The 18,191-nt window shown below is 35.7% G+C and overlaps 1 protein-coding gene across 8 annotated transcripts in view; it reads left to right on the top strand.

The window, feature by feature from the left end:
• The window catches only part of CHD9 (chromodomain helicase DNA binding protein 9), a 100,426-nt gene that overhangs the window by 69,128 nt on the left and 13,107 nt on the right, over window positions 1-18,191 (top strand). For 7 of the 8 annotated variants that reach the window (XM_082319867.1, XM_082319860.1, XM_082319863.1 and 4 more), the window contains 18 exons: window positions 167-422; window positions 1,228-1,438; window positions 3,564-3,759; window positions 4,539-4,706; window positions 5,282-5,461; window positions 7,062-7,172; window positions 7,865-8,061; window positions 8,855-9,054; window positions 9,548-9,707; window positions 10,633-10,722; window positions 11,767-11,870; window positions 11,994-12,111; window positions 12,784-12,841; window positions 13,165-13,207; window positions 13,369-13,588; window positions 13,723-13,925; window positions 14,174-15,082; window positions 17,219-17,382. In XM_082319867.1, coding sequence (XP_082175993.1) covers window positions 167-422; window positions 1,228-1,438; window positions 3,564-3,759; window positions 4,539-4,706; window positions 5,282-5,461; window positions 7,062-7,172; window positions 7,865-8,061; window positions 8,855-9,054; window positions 9,548-9,707; window positions 10,633-10,722; window positions 11,767-11,870; window positions 11,994-12,111; window positions 12,784-12,841; window positions 13,165-13,207; window positions 13,369-13,588; window positions 13,723-13,925; window positions 14,174-15,082; window positions 17,219-17,382 — 3,588 coding nt within the window. The remainder of the gene's footprint in view (window positions 1-166; window positions 423-1,227; window positions 1,439-3,563; window positions 3,760-4,538; window positions 4,707-5,281; window positions 5,462-7,061; window positions 7,173-7,864; window positions 8,062-8,854; window positions 9,055-9,547; window positions 9,708-10,632; window positions 10,723-11,766; window positions 11,871-11,993; window positions 12,112-12,783; window positions 12,842-13,164; window positions 13,208-13,368; window positions 13,589-13,722; window positions 13,926-14,173; window positions 15,083-17,218; window positions 17,383-18,191) is intronic. The other variant, XM_082319866.1, reaches the window with a different exon arrangement.

Genomic DNA, 18,191 nt, shown 5'->3' with positions numbered 1-18,191 from the left:
CATAAAAAACTCTTTAGTAATTTGGGATTAAAAATAAGGCTATATCCCATCTGGGAAATATCTTATATAAGTCTAGGAAAAAACATTAGTGATATGGAGTTCAAAAATGTTTAATTAAACTACACTATTATGTTTTTGTGTTCCAACAAACTGTTGTTTCATTTAGGTTCAGAAACTACAAGCTATCCTGAAACCCATGATGCTCAGACGATTAAAGGAAGATGTAGAAAAAAAGCTGGCTCCTAAGGAGGAAACCATAATTGAAGTAGAACTGACTAATATTCAGAAGAAATATTATCGAGCGATTTTGGAGAAAAATTTTGCTTTCTTATCCAAAGGAGCAGGGCAAGCAAATGTACCCAATCTGGTTAACACTATGATGGAACTGAGAAAGTGTTGTAATCACCCTTATCTCATCAAAGGTAAATACATGATAAAGACTGATTCTTTTTTTTTTTTTTTAACCACTTTTGTACTTTTAAATAAAAAAAGTAAGAACTTTTGTTGTAATTCTTTAATGTCTTCATCAGACTTGGCAAGGATTGGATTAGGTGGAAGCATTTTTTTGATAGATATAAGGCAAAGTTGTGAGGCAGTCCCATATTTGAGGCCTGAAATGTAAACTTGTTGTTTCGCAGGATTATCTCATGGAAATGTTACATCTCTTTAAAAGCAGTATGAAAAAGAACTTCTAGAGCTAACTTTTAAAAGTAATGCTTCTTGCAGGTGATATGGTCTGTGTCAGTCTTCATTGCTTTTCTCACTTGGATGTTTTTCCTGCTTGCAAGAAAATACACTTTAAGCTCTTAAAGTTTTTGCTACGATTTCAATCATAGTGGGACTTCAGAAAAGGTCTTCAAACTATTGTTTTTTAAGACTCGTCCCATTTAAAATATCACAGAGATAAAAGAACTTGTGGGTTTTAATTGTTTTTTTTACACAATACTTGAGAACAAATTGTGGTTTTGTTTTTGCAGTTTGGGGGAGTTCACCTCATTCTAGGTGTGTTTTCTGTGGTATTCTGCTTAAAAACTTAAGACTTGTTTTCAAAGAGCATAGAAATAGATGTTCTTGCTAGACTTTAGATCCATCTGGAACTTTGTTCTGTTTCCAGCAGTGGCTAATAGGGGCTATTTAGAGTGCAAGCGCTGATTTTTGGTAAATTAGTCTTGTATGTATACGGATATATTTGTGTAGATACACCTGTAGACATATATTCTTTGATAGGTGCTGAAGAGAAAATTCTTGGAGAGTTTAAAGAAACATATAGCCCAAGTGCTCCTGACTTCCATCTGCAAGCAATGATCCAGTCTGCTGGTAAATTGGTTCTTATTGATAAACTTCTTCCAAAAATGAAAGCAGGAGGCCACAAGGTCCTTATCTTCTCTCAAATGGTGCGCTGCCTTGATATTTTGGAGGATTACCTTATACATAAAAGGTAAGATACTGCGTACTCTGTTTCCTGTAGTATATTGATCTCGGTGGGTATATATTTGAGGAGGGTATATGTTTGGGTATATATTTAGTGGAGGATTAATGATTACAGCATACCATTTTTTTGCTAATCACTGTGTAACTTGCTGTATTCTGTGATGGCTTATCATTTATTCACCAACAAATGAGAACAACTAGAGAGGGGCTGTTGAGTAAACCATGTGCCTTCAGTTTGTTGCTTTTTCTGCAAAACATTCTTGTATGTATGTACAGTTTATACATTGCCTGTCAGAAACCAAGTAAGTTGAAGCTCAATGTTGCTCATCCAAACCCTAGAAGTATAGAACGTGTGTTTTATTTACATCGTGTTGAACTTGGACCAGACAGGGATAATGCAGCTCCTTACTCCCAACAGAATATAAGAACAAAATGGCAAACAACTGGAGGTTTTTATTAATGTAAAATAAATTTAATGTAAAAGTAAAAATGTGCTTTCTAGCTTTCTTAAATTATTACTGCTTTGATTTCTGCAGCAGAACTGAACTGCCAGCCATAAAGCAGCTCCTTAGATTGGCTTTTGTTGTCATGTATAATAGCACCCTTTGATTATACTGTTGACTTCACAGAAACTAAGAGCTTATTTAAGCATGTGACTAAATACCATGCATAAAGCCTTAGCACATAAAAATCTAACCTTAAACTTGGTTACAATCAGTAGTTGCTATATCAACCTGAAAAACTATAAAAAGGCATAGTTCTGGTTGTTTTAATGGTTCATTTGTTGGAATGTACATACTGCTTTGAAATGTATATTTGTCAGTGAACTACATAGTAATACAGAGTTAACGTAAAAAAATAAAAATTAGTAAAAACGTCAAGCCTTTCTGCAGTGGATACTGGAATGTATATTGAATAGTACATTATATTAATACCTCTTTTTGTGATAATTTTATATAACTTCTATGCTTCTGTGTTTTTTGTTTCATAAAGCTATCTATCTGAACCGAGAGCTCAACAGTTTGTATGTTTTATTTTAGTAGACTAATTTTAACTTCATAGTACTACTTATAATCCAGTATGGAAAATATTCCTTTTTCTGTTAACGATGTAACATCTAGACTAGTGCATCATATCTAGAGGTAAAATCTTCTGAAATCCATGGAAGCCGAAACTTGCTCTATGCTACTGTTTGATTAGAAATGTTAGAGTGCACACATGATTTAGACTTAATACTTAACAGAATTCATGACTGTAGGAGATGGCTGCCTGCCAAAATGCCTGTGGTCCTGTGGATTATCTGCTGTGCCATTCTATAGCTGATTAGAAGAAAAATGGTTGTGAAGCTTTTTGACTAGTAGATACACATTCAGCATCTTACTCCCATTTACAATGTACAGAAGTATTTGCTCCCTTTTTAAGCATTTCACTTGATTTCAGAAGTTTCATAGGAGTCTTTGTAATTATCAAAGGTAACAGAAATGACAGTTTTACTTCAGGCTTTTAAATTTGCTGGTTTTAGTTTAGGAAGCCCTGGGTTTTTTGATGCCTTGAATAAAGACTGTTAGAGGTGCTCTCATGTCATCTTTGTCAGATTTCTCTTAATCTTGACAGAATCAATATGCAGTTTGTCCAATGACAGCTCACCAAGTACTGCTTTCTGCTTATTACTTGGTTACCCCTAACATGTTCAGACAATTTAGTATATACTAGCGAAGTACACCGTCCTGCTGCTGTGACCCTAGGCAGGGATCCAAGCCTAATAGCATGTGAAAAACTTCTAAGTGTCCACATGGGACTTCAGGTTATGGTGTGTTTTAATGCAACTAAGTGCCATGGTAATACATGTTTCCTGGTATGTATAACCAGGTGCTTGCTTTAATGAACAAAGTTCAGAAGAACTTGTCTTAAAATGCTTGGTGTTTGGACTTGCTGATGTGTGTTAGTACTACAGATACGCGAGTTCTGTTGTGATTCCTTGTTATGTTACCCACTGATAATCAAAGTTCATTTATATCACTTATTCACTGTAAACAATAAATAGGCAAGCAGGAGATCTGTTCTAATCTCCCTTTAAATTATGAAAAAAATCTTGTAATGATTCGTGTGTGTGTATCTGTGGCAATTTCTAGATACTTATATGAACGAATTGATGGGCGAGTGCGAGGGAATCTCAGACAAGCTGCAATTGACCGGTTCAGCAAACCAGACTCCGATCGCTTTGTCTTCCTTCTGTGCACCAGAGCTGGTGGTTTGGGCATTAATTTGACTGCAGCAGATACGTGTATAATTTTTGATTCTGACTGGAATCCTCAAAATGATCTGCAGGTAAACTCCTTAGAGCATAATAGTGAGGCCTAAGAAGTCAAACCTGGTTGGTGCAAATCTGGTTGCTTTGAATATTGTCTCTGTTTTGAACATGCATTATTTAAAAATGTTGAGATTTTTTTAAGGCATATGTTTAATGTTTTTTGATGAATACTTTCTACTTAGATAGGAGAGGTCATCTGGGTTTGGCTGGGTTCTAACTTTTTCTTTCAACTTGATTACTCTTTAAAACACAGGTAAACTAAGTCAGAGAGTTGATGAAAACCTTAAGATTTTGATGACATTATGAAACTGGGGGTTAGATTTTGCATACACTGACTAACACAGTTTATGGAAATAGAACTGTTTAGCTAAAACATAATATATAGAACAGGATTAATATGTATTAAGAAACAGTGAATTAATCAAATCTAGGAATTGGATGCTGAAATTGAATCCATTCTTAAGTCACAACTCCTTTACCATTTGTATCTGCAGATCAGATAACTTAGGAGCTACCATGCCCTTTTATCTAGTGTTACTGCAAGAGAAATACCATTCAGTAGCATTCACCACAGATAATTCATCTGCATTGTACTTACTATACTGTTCTTAGAAAACTGTTCACAGTGTGGAAAATGTCTGATAGCTTCTATTTACTTGAATGTGAATTGACTTCCTTTTGAGTTAATACTGTTGTTTTTCAGAATGCGCTACGGCAGAAACAATTTCTGAAAAGAATCGTATCTTATTCCTAGATAAGTCTCAATGCTTATTGCCATTCTCCCTTCCTTCAAAAGGCTCAAGCCCGTTGTCACAGGATTGGTCAGAACAAAGCAGTGAAGGTCTACAGACTGATAACGCGCAACTCCTATGAGAGAGAGATGTTTGACAGAGCGAGTCTGAAACTGGGACTGGATAAGGCTGTCTTACAGAGTATGAGTGGAAGAGAAAACAGTGTCGGTGGTGTATGTAGACTTAGTTCTTGAATAACTTTCATTTTGCTTTTGTAATCACGTGGGAACTATTTTAAATTACAGAAGCTACCATTTTTCTGTTGTTTGCCTATGTGTTAAGTTTTCTGACGTGGACTAACAATATAGTTGACGTACTCTTGAATGTAGTCAGTTACTCTGAAAAATCTTTCACTAATTCTTGCCTCTTAAGGTCTAAGGTAGATAATGTCGAAGTTAAGGAGAAAAGTTTCCTTTTGTTTCCTTGTATCTTCTCATATTAATATAATGTGTTACTTTGAGACTTATATCTAGTATTAACAGGTAATTTTTTTAAACTTAATGTTCATCACGGTGTTGAGAATAGCCAAAACAAAGACACATACTTGTAAAAATGTGTGCTGTAACCACATAACAAACTATTTCAACTGTCAACTAGACTTTTCTCTTAGCTTTTAATAATCTAGATTTTAAGTTTATAAATTATAAGGCACAGTTGGGTTGCAGAAACATTGGAAAGGGAAAGAGAAATAGAAAAGACTTTGGGGGACTTTTTTCTTTACCGACTAAAACCTATGTTATTTGCTCAGATCCAACAACTCTCCAAAAAAGAAATAGAAGATTTGCTTCGAAGAGGTGCGTATGGTGCCATTATGGATGAAGAAGATGAAGGCTCTAAATTCTGTGAAGAAGACATTGACCAGATTTTGCAGCGTCGTACTAAAACTATCACAATTGAATCAGAAGGAAGGGGCTCCACGTTTGCCAAGGTGCAGAAGCAGCAAGTTGTTCTGTGACAGTATAGAGCTGTAAATGTAATTGAATATTGTAAAGCTTATGCTTTTTTTTTTTTAAAGTTATGCTTACTTTTATTTAATGTGTGTATGTTAGGTACATTTTTGTGTTCTGATATCTATGTTTATATTAACACATGCACATAGCAAAATCAGATTTGCACATAGAGATTGAGTAAATGCCAGGTGCAAAGAGCATGCCTGAGCAAAGATGAGTAATAGGTGTGTGCTGTTTTTGAAAAGGCTAGGATTTGTGTGAGATATAATGGACTGCATTAACCAAGAATATTGAAATAGTGTTGTTTATAGGTGTGTTTATATTCAGATATGTTAAGAGCAGGGGAAAAATGTATATAAGACAATAGTTAAGATGATCAAAAATTGTCAGGTTTATTCTAAAAATGCCTACGCATATGATATAGTTTGAACCTTTAGCTTTTTTGGTAAGAGTTTGAAAAGCAAAATCAGAAAGCTCCTAAAGTAGCACGGTGTGGAGAGTATATATATGTACATGGGGTGGGGGGAGCTGAGAATGTAAGGTCTAAGCAGTAATAGTCTAGAATAAATTTGGACCGACACTTTTTCTAATTTTTGGTGAGTAAAAGAAAAACAGTAATATCATAGCATCCAAAAACCTATGCTGGAAAATTGGACGAACAGAACAAAAAGTAAATTTGGACTCCTTCATTTCCAAAACATGTGCAAATATGAATCTGAACAAATACAAATCCAGGTAAATTAAAAAAAGCATAAATAATCTTTTTAAAAAAAAGATCAAGCAGTATAACTGAGCTTGGAACACGGGTACAAATGTAGTTGTGACAATTCAAAAAACAAAAAACAAAAACAAAACAAAACCAAACGAACAAACAAAACCCCCAAAAAAACCGCAAAGCAAAAGGAAAACTTTTAAGAATATAAATGTATATTTATTATTTATAAATATACATTTATTTAGGCTCTCTTATATCTTGCTGATTATGGGTTAAATAAGAAATAGACCTCTAAAGAAGAGATAGGAAACTAATTAGGGAACATCATCACCACTGTCTTTTTATCAGAAGAGATAGAAATTTTTATATGTATTTACTCTTTTCCCAAAAGCAGTGTATCAGGGTTTCTTAAATGCCTTCTGAAATTAAGCTTGTTCCATGCTCTTAAGCTTTGATTGTTGGTAGTTTAAACACTCCTTTGAAATTTCCCTCAAGCGAGTACTTCTGCATGAGATGAAATCCCCAAATGCTGATAAGCCTCTTCAAAAGATTCTATTTTCTTCCACTGAAGTAATTTAGATTCACACTTAGAAGAAGAAGAATCTTGCTGCTTAATATTCTTCTCTCCTGGTGGTGCATAGAAGTTCATTAGATTTTTCTGATATATGGATCTGATTTTAAAAAATTAAGGGGGAGGAGAACTTTTGAGTTGCTTTATACTGTAAGTAACTTCTAAAGTCTTAACAGCTGCTTGGGAGATTTTTGATGAAATAATGTTATGCAGTTTTCACAGCACTGAGGCGTTCAAACTCTACAAACTTTTGATGTATGATGTTGGTAAGATTTAGTTTTATTTATTACAGGCTAGTTTTGTTGCATCTGGAAACAGGACTGATATTTCACTAGATGATCCCAACTTCTGGCAGAAATGGGCCAAAAAAGCAGAAATAGATATAGATGCTATCAGTGGTAGAGTAAGTATTTCTCTTTTTTAATGCATGGGTTTTTTTCATGTATGTGCTTGCTGTTGAATTCTGAAATAGCAGGTGTAGGATTTCTGGTGCTTTTTGATTAATATTTCAACAAATCAGACTTTTTGTGCTGGTTAGTTTGTGCATGGTAATGAGCCTGCCGATAGCTTTAGTATTTCCTAGCTCCCTGCTGTCCCAAAAGAGTTTGGGGGTGTTTTATTTTTGTCAAAGACCTGGAAATGGTTGAAAATGTGTAATTGTTCTGATTGCCCTGTCTCTTTGTCTGTAAATCCTGGGATGGAATCTGCAAAATAGCAGACCACAAATTATATCAGTTTTGTAATATTGGAAGTTGTGTCCTATACTTGAAGACATTCCCATATAGTCAGTTCTAAAAAGGTTTTAGTGCCCCTTTTTACTCACAGAGACTGCAGCGTAGTCTGTATAAATATTCAGCTCAGATGAGGTATTCAGTATTGTTTATAACTAATGTACTGGCATCATGGTACAAAACCCATTTTTTGTTGCCTTAAATACCACAAAATGTTCTGCTTGCTTTATGGGTGTTTACTGTGATGTCTTACAAAATACCTACTAATGACATTAGATAGAAATTGTTGTTTCTGAACTGAAGCCATCTGCTTGTAAAAACTTATCAACTGTTTCTCTGATAAGGTTTGTTTGAAATTTTGCAGAACAGCCTGGTTATTGATACCCCAAGAATTAGGAAACAAACACGGCCCTTTAGTGCTACAAAAGATGAGCTGGCCGAGTTGTCTGAAGTGGAGAGCGAGGGTGATGATAAACCAAAACTCCGCAGGCCTTGTGACCGTTCCAATGGATATGGAAGAACAGAGTGCTTTCGGGTGGAAAAAAACTTGCTGGTCTATGGGTATTGTATACATCCTTCTTCATTCTAGAAAGTTTTAAAAAAAAGTATTTTTCCATGTACTAAGTTTTATATATGGAATAACTTTAAGCTATATTGGCAACAACCTGATGTGTATATATAGAATTCATTTAGAATATGAATTTATGTGAACTTTATCATGCAACCTGTATAAATCTTTCTGACAATTTGCAATTGAAGAAGCATTAAAGAAGAGAGGTGAGAACCTTTCTTCAAAGGAGATTATGACATTTGACATGGGCACTACAGTAGTCTCTCTGAAAATCAGTGCAGTAAGTGCTGCAGGCAGGCTCAAAACTCTGTAAATAAGTAAATATCTGAAATAAAGGCTTGGTAGGTGACTTACGTTCCTAATTGCAGAACATCTTGCACTCCATGAAGTGCAAATAGGAACTGAAAATCTAACTAGTTATTTTAAGCATACTTAAATCAGATACGTTGATTTGCAAATAAAATCTTAGGTCTTCTCTCACCCATCATATAAGATTAATGACTGTGCTTATCAGTATGAGTTCCCATCAGTTTTGTGTCTTAGAAGCCTAAAACAATCATCAATACTTTTTTGTAAACGGGCAAGTTTTGTTTAAAACTGTTTTAAACAGATGGGGTTTTGTTGCAAATGTTACTTTCATATTTCCGCTCAGTAACTTAAGCTTGAAGGAAAAAAAGTGGAAAGCTAAATATTTTACAGAGAAATTCCCTTTTGTAACAGAAATCTGCAGGCAACCCAAGTGTTTCACTTCTAAGTGCTGATTTGTGTTTCACTTTGGACTAGGTGGGGTCGATGGAGAGAAATTTTGTCACATGGTCGCTTCAAGAGACAGCTGAACGAACAGGATGTGGAGATAATTTGCCGAGCTCTATTAGCCTATTGTCTTGTTCACTACAGAGGGGATGAGAAAATAAAAAGTTTTATATGGGATCTCATTACCCCGACAGAGGATGGGCAAACAAGAGAGTTACAGAATCACCTTGGTAAGGACTTAGGTGTTTCTGCAGTTAAATACCTTCATATATGTGTGCCTATGGTACTGGGATAAAAAAAAAGCTAAAAATTCTCTGAATGTGTCCTACTTGAAATAAAGGGAATTTATTCCAGATACACCATTCAATTGATGGGAAAAGGAGTGTCGTTTCTGCTTTGCTTTGTGTTTGAATGCTTACCCGAATGGATTGGTATACCCTGTGTAAGCTTTCTTTATATTTCAGTTCATAAAAACCTATTCTGTTTCACAGTAGGTGACAACACACTCTTTTCTTTCCCCCTCTCCTGCTTTGTCCTTAGCTGGTGAAATGTACTCCAGAGATGCTCTAAGAGACAAAAGAAAAAAAACCTCATATCCAGAGGCTGTGATGCTAGTGTTTTTTTCTGCACTGCAGGTCACAATACTGGTATAGGATATAGGAACTGTAAGTGACATGGGGTTCTATACCTACCTGTTACTGTATTATATTTTAAATTATACAGGCTTATCAGCTCCTGTGCCTAGAGGAAGAAAAGGAAAAAAAGTGAAGACCCAGGCTAGCACTTTCGATATACACAAAGCAGAATGGCTTCGGAAATACAATCCAGAACATCTTTTGCAAGATGAAGGATACAAAAAGCACATAAAACACCATTGCAACAAGTAAGCAGTAGCTGAAGTGTGAATGTCTTTCAATGTTTATGTAGAGATTCTTTTTTCTTCTAATTCCTCATTGTCTTAGAAGACTTCAAAATACTTGTGGCGCTATGAAGAAACAAGTTTTAATGGTGTTAGCTTAATTAGAATAAATAGGTTGCAGTGTATTAGGAGGTGAACCAAGTATTTCACACTTAAAATAATTCTGTTATCATTTTTAAAGAAACTGTATGTTTGTATCTGTATAGGGAAAGAAAGAGATCTTGCTAGCGTGTTTGGGGAGCCTTGCAGCAGCCAAAGGACTAAAGAGTTTGGGAGTGCTTAGCAAAGAAGCTGAAAGCACTAAAGTCGTTGCCCCTCAATCTTATGTGCTGTTTACCTGGCATGTTTTCTGGGCTTCTGAGAATCTCAGCTACTAGCTTGTGGAAAGCTCATTCATAGCCATGAAAGAGCTTGTTTTAGATAAATCATTTTTATGTGGCAAAACTTATTATACTCTGCTTGAAAACTTCATACAGCTGTAGTCAAGAATTGAGATAAAGCATGGAGAAGCCATTGGGGTCATGCACCAAATTCAAAGTGAGAAGGAATGAAAAGGTGATGTGAAAGATGTTCATTGTCAGCCCGCTCGATTCTTTCTAAGGGAATGTTCTAAGTAAGAAAAGGGAAGAGCAATTTGTTCTTAGCAGTATTTTATGAAGCAAGTGAGGAGTGTTCTGCTGGCCCAATGAAACCATTTGTAACAGCGATCGCAATAAACAGTGTTAGGTGACCTGAATTGGAGGTTATCTCCTCTTATAACTGAGGGAAGTGTGTTTTAGGAAAATGACTTGAAAGCTTTGTGATACTACAAAAGACAAAACAAAACCACCCACAACTATTGAAAGCTTTTAGAGTGCTAATATTTGTATTTCTTTTTTTCTTTGTTTAGGGTCTTGCTTCGAGTAAGAATGCTGTATTACTTAAAACAAGAAGTCATTGGTAATGAATTCCAAAAGGTGTTTGATGGAATTGATGCCAGGTGAACTATAGAGAGGTTTTTTGCTTGTTTAAGTGTAAACTATCAAATGAAAATTCAGAAATCTTCCTAGACCTAAATAAGAAATGTTGAAATGAAATACTTGTATCCTTAGGCTGTGCGAAAAATGTTTTTGTTTACTCTTTGTTTACTAAATACTTTGTATTGACTTGACACGAGGAAGTCCTGATTCCTATTTATAAGTCTACCTATATAAAGCAAAATTATTTAAGTCAAATAGACTGAAAAAGTGAGTGAAAGATAGAACTATATACATGACATTCTAATTGGTGGATTTTTCATGCCTCTTTATGCACACTTTTGGTTCTGTGCTGTATTATATTCCATTAATTTTCTTTTTAATGGAAATATTGCCTTTTGGAAATTCTTGAACTCACTGTTACAGGAGCTTGTGGTGGATAGAAAGGTTTAATTTGATTTTGAAAGCTGTTATAAACATTTGTGGAAGAACAGTCCATCTTGTGCTATTAAACATAAGAGGATAATCCTTGGTTTGCTAAGTTTTGCAAGCACAAACTGCTAGGAGTTGGCAAAGTTTACCAAGAGATGAAGAATATTATATGCTGGTTCTGCTTTTATCTTCTTTCCCTGTTACTGTTCTCTGTCAAATACAAAATACCAAGCTTTCTGGGTGTTTTGTATTGCTGTTTTTAGGGTCTTATTGAATGCAGAGGTGAAAAATCATATGCCTTAGTTTCTTTGTTATCAAAATTATTCTTAATGATAAATTAATATTGTATTGTGTGGCTTATGTAACTTAGTAGCGTAACCATCCACTTCTTAACCGTTACTTGCTATTAAATAACAAAGTACATTAAAAAATTAAACATTTCAATCCTGGGACTCTTTACAACCTTCAAAGTAATTTTTGAATTAGTTTGCTGCACATGGAATGTTTTATATGTGTGCTTGAAGAGAGAAGTTTAAAAATCCCACATAAAGTACAAATGTACAAAGAGAAAATAAAAATTTATTTCTTCCTCTGAATACTATTGATGTTGGTGTGCTGTTGGTGATTCTCCTTAGTGAAATTGATGTCTGGGTCCCTGAGCCAGATCACTCTGAAGTTCCTGCCGAGTGGTGGGATGCAGATGCAGATAAATCCCTTCTAATTGGAGTTTTTAAACATGGTGAGTAATGTGGATGACTATGTATGTACTTCCCCACCCCTCAACATAAACACCCTACGCTAATTTTTTTATAGCTTGCTCTGAAAGTTGAATTTGTGCCACTTTTTTTTTTTTGCCTTATAGGTTATGAGAAATACAATACTATCAGAGCAGACCCAGCGCTGTGCTTCTTGGAAAGGGTTGGCAAGCCAGATGAAAAAGCAGTTGCGGCTGAACAGAGAGCAAATGATTACATTGATGGGTATGAGCACTTAAAAGTGGGGGTGAATGTTTCAGGGTCTTAAAGTAAACAAGACTGAATTTATATGTTGTACTTTATTCTCTTCTTAACTGATTTTATACTAGTTTGATGTCATTGTTGTGAAGAATACTACTTTGATTTTACTCCCACAGAGTGGAAAAGAGTTAGGAACAGTGTAACAGAACCATTGGAGTTTGGGATTTCACAGTTAAAGGAAAAATGCAGCAACTTGTTAACAAGGACTCTACCTTGTGTTGCTGTATCAGAAATATTACTTAGACACTGACGTGCAAAAGCCTTCAGAGGCGGAGTACCACAGACCTATTTAACTTGATTTCAGGTCAGTCAGCTTGGTGTATTAGTCTTGTGTAGCTAACCAGTGACCCCAGTAGATCAATTTGAGTATCACTGATAACTTCTGAAAGGGAGAACTGCTTTTATTCATTGCTTCATCAGTGAGGTTAGCAGCTGTTGTCATAAAGAACATCTTTGAATTAGATTACTGAATTGGAGGGGGCAGGATTCAAGCCATGAAATATTTTCCTTTTTTCAAATAGAAAATTAAATAGAGTATATCTAACTAAATTTAAATGAGTTTTGCTTAATGGAAAAGAGTATAAGGGCTTCTAAAATATTACTAAGATGGGTTCTTTTGTGTTGAAATTTCAACAGGGATGTAGAAGATCCAGAATATAAACCAGCACCAGCAATGTTTAAAGATGACATAGAGGTATAGTAGGCGCCTATTAATAGCTCTTTTAACACACTTCAAATGTAATACTTCCACCTTTTTGTTGAGAAAATCTTTACATTTTTCTGTATTTCTCTAAATTGATAGAACTTATTCCATATGTTTCTGCAGTTGTGTGGGCGGGGGGGAATGGGAGGGAGTTGTTGTATAATTGTGTTGTATGCCTTGTTAGCCATTTGCCCAAAATATATGTTACTCTTCTTCTTTGTCATATTCATAAATTGTCTGCAAGATGTAAGTTTAACCTAAATCTCTGGAGAGGGCTGCATTTTTAATTTTGCTTCACTTTTGTTTCTCTACAGGATGATGTTTCATCCCCAGGTGATCTAGTAATAGCAGATGGAGGTAAATACATAAAACTTCAAATCAGAAACAATTCAGTCTATTTTGAATTGTTTAATTCTCATGACGCTTAGCTAAAATGTATTTAGATTGCCTAGTGTAGAACCATAGGCAGCAGCAATGATTAACTTCTTTATTTTTCCTGTGACTTTGTTTTAATATAGATGGACAAATGATGGAAGGAGACAAAATCTATTGGCCCACTCAGTCTGCCTTAACAACACGTCTTCGCCGCCTAATAACAGCTTATCAACGAACAAGTAAAAATAGGCAGGCCCAGCAGATCCAGCCAGCATTCCCAATACAAACTAGTATGATGCAGCCTCCATATGAAGAAGCTGCTCTAAATCCAAAGATGGCTGCTAAGATTGAAAGACAGCAAAGGTATGTGCAGCATGCAAATACACATTTTTAATACATCCTTATATAGAAAATACTGAAGAAATAATAGTTGCTAGCTGTGTGAAATAGTGAAGAAAATGACAGAATTTCCAATTTTTTTTTTCTTGCTGATAAAGATGGACGAGAAGAGAAGAAGCTGACTTTTACAGAGTTGTGTCCACATTTGGAGTGGTGTTTGATCCTGAAAGGGGACGATTTGATTGGACCAAATTTAGAGCGATGGCTAGACTACATAAGAAAACTGATGAGAGCTTAGAGAAGTACTTGTATGCGTTTATGTCAATGTGCCGGAGAGTCTGTCGTCTCCCCTCAAAAGAAGGTGGGTGTATTTTTGCTTTTAGTTTTATCTTTAATTTCTGTTGCCAGCGCTTATCTTGAAAAGGTTTTTCTTTCATGTGTTCCAAAATAAAAATGGGGGAGAAGGAAATAAGGAAACAAGTTAAGTGTAAACTTGAAAGCTTATAATGGGGAGACATATATAAACTGATTAAAGCCTTCTACTTCTAGTATTGATTTGCAGTGAGGTTTTTTTTGCCAGATTCTCATCTTTGTTTTGTTTTAATACAGAACTCGTAGACCCAAACATTTTTATCCAACCAATTACAGAGGAGCGTGCTTCTCGGACTTTGTATCGCATTGAACTCCTAAGGAAAGTGCGAGAACAGGCTCTTAGACACCCACAGTTGTTTGAACGACTAAAACTATGCCAGCCAAACCCAGACTTACCTGTCTGGTGGGAGTGTGGGACTCATGACAGGGATTTACTTATTGGAGCTGCTAAACATGGAGTTAGCAGGACAGATTATCATATTCTTCGTGATCCTGAACTCTCATTTATGTCCGCCCAGAGGAACTATAATCAAAACAAAGTGGCACTCTCAAGGACTTCTACTCCACTGTTGCATCAGTACCAGATGGCATTATCTGCTTCTCCTCTTACACCTCAGTCAAGATTGTCAGATGCTAAAGTGAATGCTTTTGAGGACACAAAAGCTAAAACTGAAAATCTGAAAGAGGACCCTCAGTCTTCTGAAGAGGAATCTATGTCTACAGAGGAGACCCAGACAATAATGAAATCTGAACCTTTGAGTCCAAAGAATGGCACACCGATACAAAATACAGACCACAAACCTAGCGTGAAGACTGAAACAGACAGGCGCATGGTGGCGGCAAGGACAGAGCCTCTAACTCCAAACCCAGCTTCCAAAAAACAGAGAGTCAGCAAAAGGGGATCTGACTCTAGCTCTGACTCAGACTCTGACTCAGATAGATCATCCTGTTCTTCCAGGTCATCTTCTTCATCCTCTTCGTCTTCCTCATCTTGTTCACACTCTCGATCAGGCTCTAGCTCTTCATCATCTTCATCTTGTTCTTCAGCATCTTCATCCTCCTCCTCATCATCATCCTCATCATCGTCGTCATCATCATCATCGTCTGAAGAGAGTGATAGTGATGAAGAGGAGGCACAAAAACGTGGTATGTGTGTAGTCTTATTTCTGCAGTATAACTCTTAAACTGAATGAGTTTATTCTTAATGGAAAAGTGTCTAAAAAAGGATGTTAAATCCCACAAAAGTAAACTCAAATAAACGTATTTGCTTCATTCTTCAAATGAGTTGTAAGAATTTCAGGAGCATAGCATTTTCGCTTCATATCAGTGCCTTGGATGAGGTAGTTAGGATTTGTTGACTGATTCCCTAAGCAAGCTTACCATGCATGTGGTTCACGTGTGGGAGGAGAGTCGAATGGCTGATGTTTTCTGGAGATATATTGTGTGTGTGTGTATTCCCTACAACTGTTTCTTTTTCTTCCTAAATACAGAGATTCTTTTGGTTTCCCTGTTTGTTTTTTCCGCTCTTGCTCACCTGTCTTTGTAGCTTCCTCATTGTGCTTTCGTGAAATCTGCAAGCTTCCTTCTGTCCAAGCTATAGAGTAATGCAAGCTGCTTTTTCTTGTAAATTGGAGGTGGCCAAGCAGTGTACTTGCACTGAAAATTTTCAAACACTTAAAAATATATACCTGCTTCGAAAAGACTGAGATGATTATACAGCATGGGACCAAATAACAGAGACACTTTTGAAAGCTTCAAAGTAGAAGCAAAAACCTCTGATCAGTGAAGTGATTTAAAATTTTTAATAAACCAACCAATCATTATTTAATACATTCCTTATTTTGATACTATGAAGTGTTCTCTACTCTTGCCCCACTGAAGCTCAGAATGTGAAAAGATTTCTCTACTGTGTGATAACAAATGGTAATAGAAAAAGGAGGGTGAAGTTAGGTAGTGGGATTATAGCATAAGTAAATGAGTTGTTGTTTTGTTTTGTTTTCCAGTACCTAGGGAAAAAGGCATTGTGTTAATCAGATGGATCCTCTTGTCTGTGGAAATGACAAACGGAAACCATAGGGTTAATTTACTGGGAAAATTATTAGTGATCAAGTAAAATGCCACTTATAGGAGATGATTAAGAGGCTGCTGCCTGTAGCAGTGGAAGGACATTTTTCAGAGTAAACAATTGTATGCAAACATTAAAACAGTGACAGAAAAGGAATGCTTATATGACAAAAGTATTTAGATCTAGATGGTGGATACTATAACATGTACTACAAGTCCAAATACTACACTTGCTTTCAGCCAGCTCAGTCTCTATAGGCAAGTAATTGTGCCATTCTCAGATTGCAAAATCTTGTATATCAGTCAACCTTTTTTTGTGGCTAATTTGCTGTAAGTTGGTGTTGGAGATAGGTAAATAATGAAAAATTCTGTTAACTTCATCTGCATTTTCATTTTAAGCCCAGGTTTTATTTCCTATGTTGTACAGTGATCATAGACCTTTGGCATACTTTTCACATTTGAAACATCTTTTAAGGGAGGACTACATTGTATCAGATGACTCAATACATAGCTATTGTTAAGGACAAATTTGAGTTCTGTAGAATTGTCCCTCAACGCTCTTACTTGTTGTGCTGATGTAGTATTTACCTTTTCAGGCAGCACCTTCCCCCCCCCATGTCACAGTGAAACTTAGTTTGTTGTCTGAATGGAGGCAAGTAAAAGTAAAAATAATACTGAGGAGAGAAAGTCAGAGGACACACTGGAAAGATACTAGGAAAAAAATCGTCTGTGATTAAAATTCTAAAAATTAAATGATGCAGACACACGTTTAAGACGTGGAACATCCAGCATTCCATCCAGTAAATGAAATGGGGTGGGTTTTTTAAATAATATCCCAGTAGATTTGCTATGTTCTGGTGATAGACACCTTTCATTTCAATTTAATTCTATATTTCAGTGCATGTTGGTTTACAAAGGAAATATGTTAACATAAGCAAGGACTGTCTATCAGATTATTCTGAAGCATGTCTGTTTTCAAATAGCTAAATGTTTGACATGTTAAGCTCTTGAAATATTAACAGGAATATGTGTGGAATTTACATGCCTAGAAGATCAACACTCATCCTGAAAAGCCTAACAGATTAATTCTTCAGTTTTTTGTGACTTTGTGTTTGGACTTTCTCTGAACATTGTTCTGTGTGTGTTGTTCACCTGAACCTCTTACAATGAGTGTTTAACTTCTTTAAAACATCAAATGATATTAGTGGTTTTATTTAGCAGAAGGAACCCCGCATATAAAAGCATATGATGAAGAGAGTGTAGCCTCTCTGAGTACAACACAAGATGAGACGCAAGACAGTTTCCAGATGAACAACGGGACACCAAATTCCAGTTATCTCCTACAAGGTGGATACATGTTGGCTGCTTCCTACTGGCCAAAGGCAAGTTTATAATACTACTTTGAAAACCAAAGTTGTAGGGGAAAGTGGGCTGTGACATTAGTATTCAATTAAATACGTTAAAACCATACCACTGAGTTGTGGGGAGGTCTTGGAAAAAAAACCCAGAATTTTGTTTATGGTAGATGATAGTAAAATTATGATTAAGCATTCTATACATCAGTTGTATAGCTATATCTGTAAAAGACAGTGTTCACATAGGAAACAAAACTTTAAAGGAAGCATATTTAAGATGATAGTTTATCAGGTATTTGGATGATCTTAAGTCAGTGAGAGGAATTGTTTAGAGTAGTCCAAAAGAATGTAAAAAATGAAACAGAGCAAGAAATCAGTTAAGCTAAATATTAGAAAAACTTCCTTCATAGTAGTAGGACTCCTTCAGCGACATTGCAAAATCCTAAGTCATGTTGAAGTATAGACTGGCTGAAGCACCGGTGTAATACAATTTTTATGTTAAAATTTGACTGTATGATTCCGTATGGGAATTGGTGAAATTGGTGAAATTCTAAAGTATACTTTGAAAAGATAATAACACTAAGTGGCTGGAAAGTCATCTTGTTTGAAATAAATACTGAATATTTTTAAGCTCTTTAGTCATATATGAATTTCTATGGCTGACATAGCTTGGCAGACCACAGAGCAGTTTCTTACACTTTCAATTACTAGCTTACTAAGAAGATGAAGCAAAAATTGTGAGTTGCTGGAATGCCTGTTCACTACGTAAACTTCAACTGTGATATATTTTTGGATAGGTTTCTTTCCTGATATATAAGGAAAATGAGACTGACTTG

Source organism: Platalea leucorodia (genome assembly GCF_965183815.1).
Source record: "Platalea leucorodia genome assembly, chromosome: 8".
Taxonomy (NCBI): domain Eukaryota; kingdom Metazoa; phylum Chordata; class Aves; order Pelecaniformes; family Threskiornithidae; genus Platalea; species Platalea leucorodia.
This window is presented reverse-complemented; position numbering and strand designations above follow the sequence as displayed.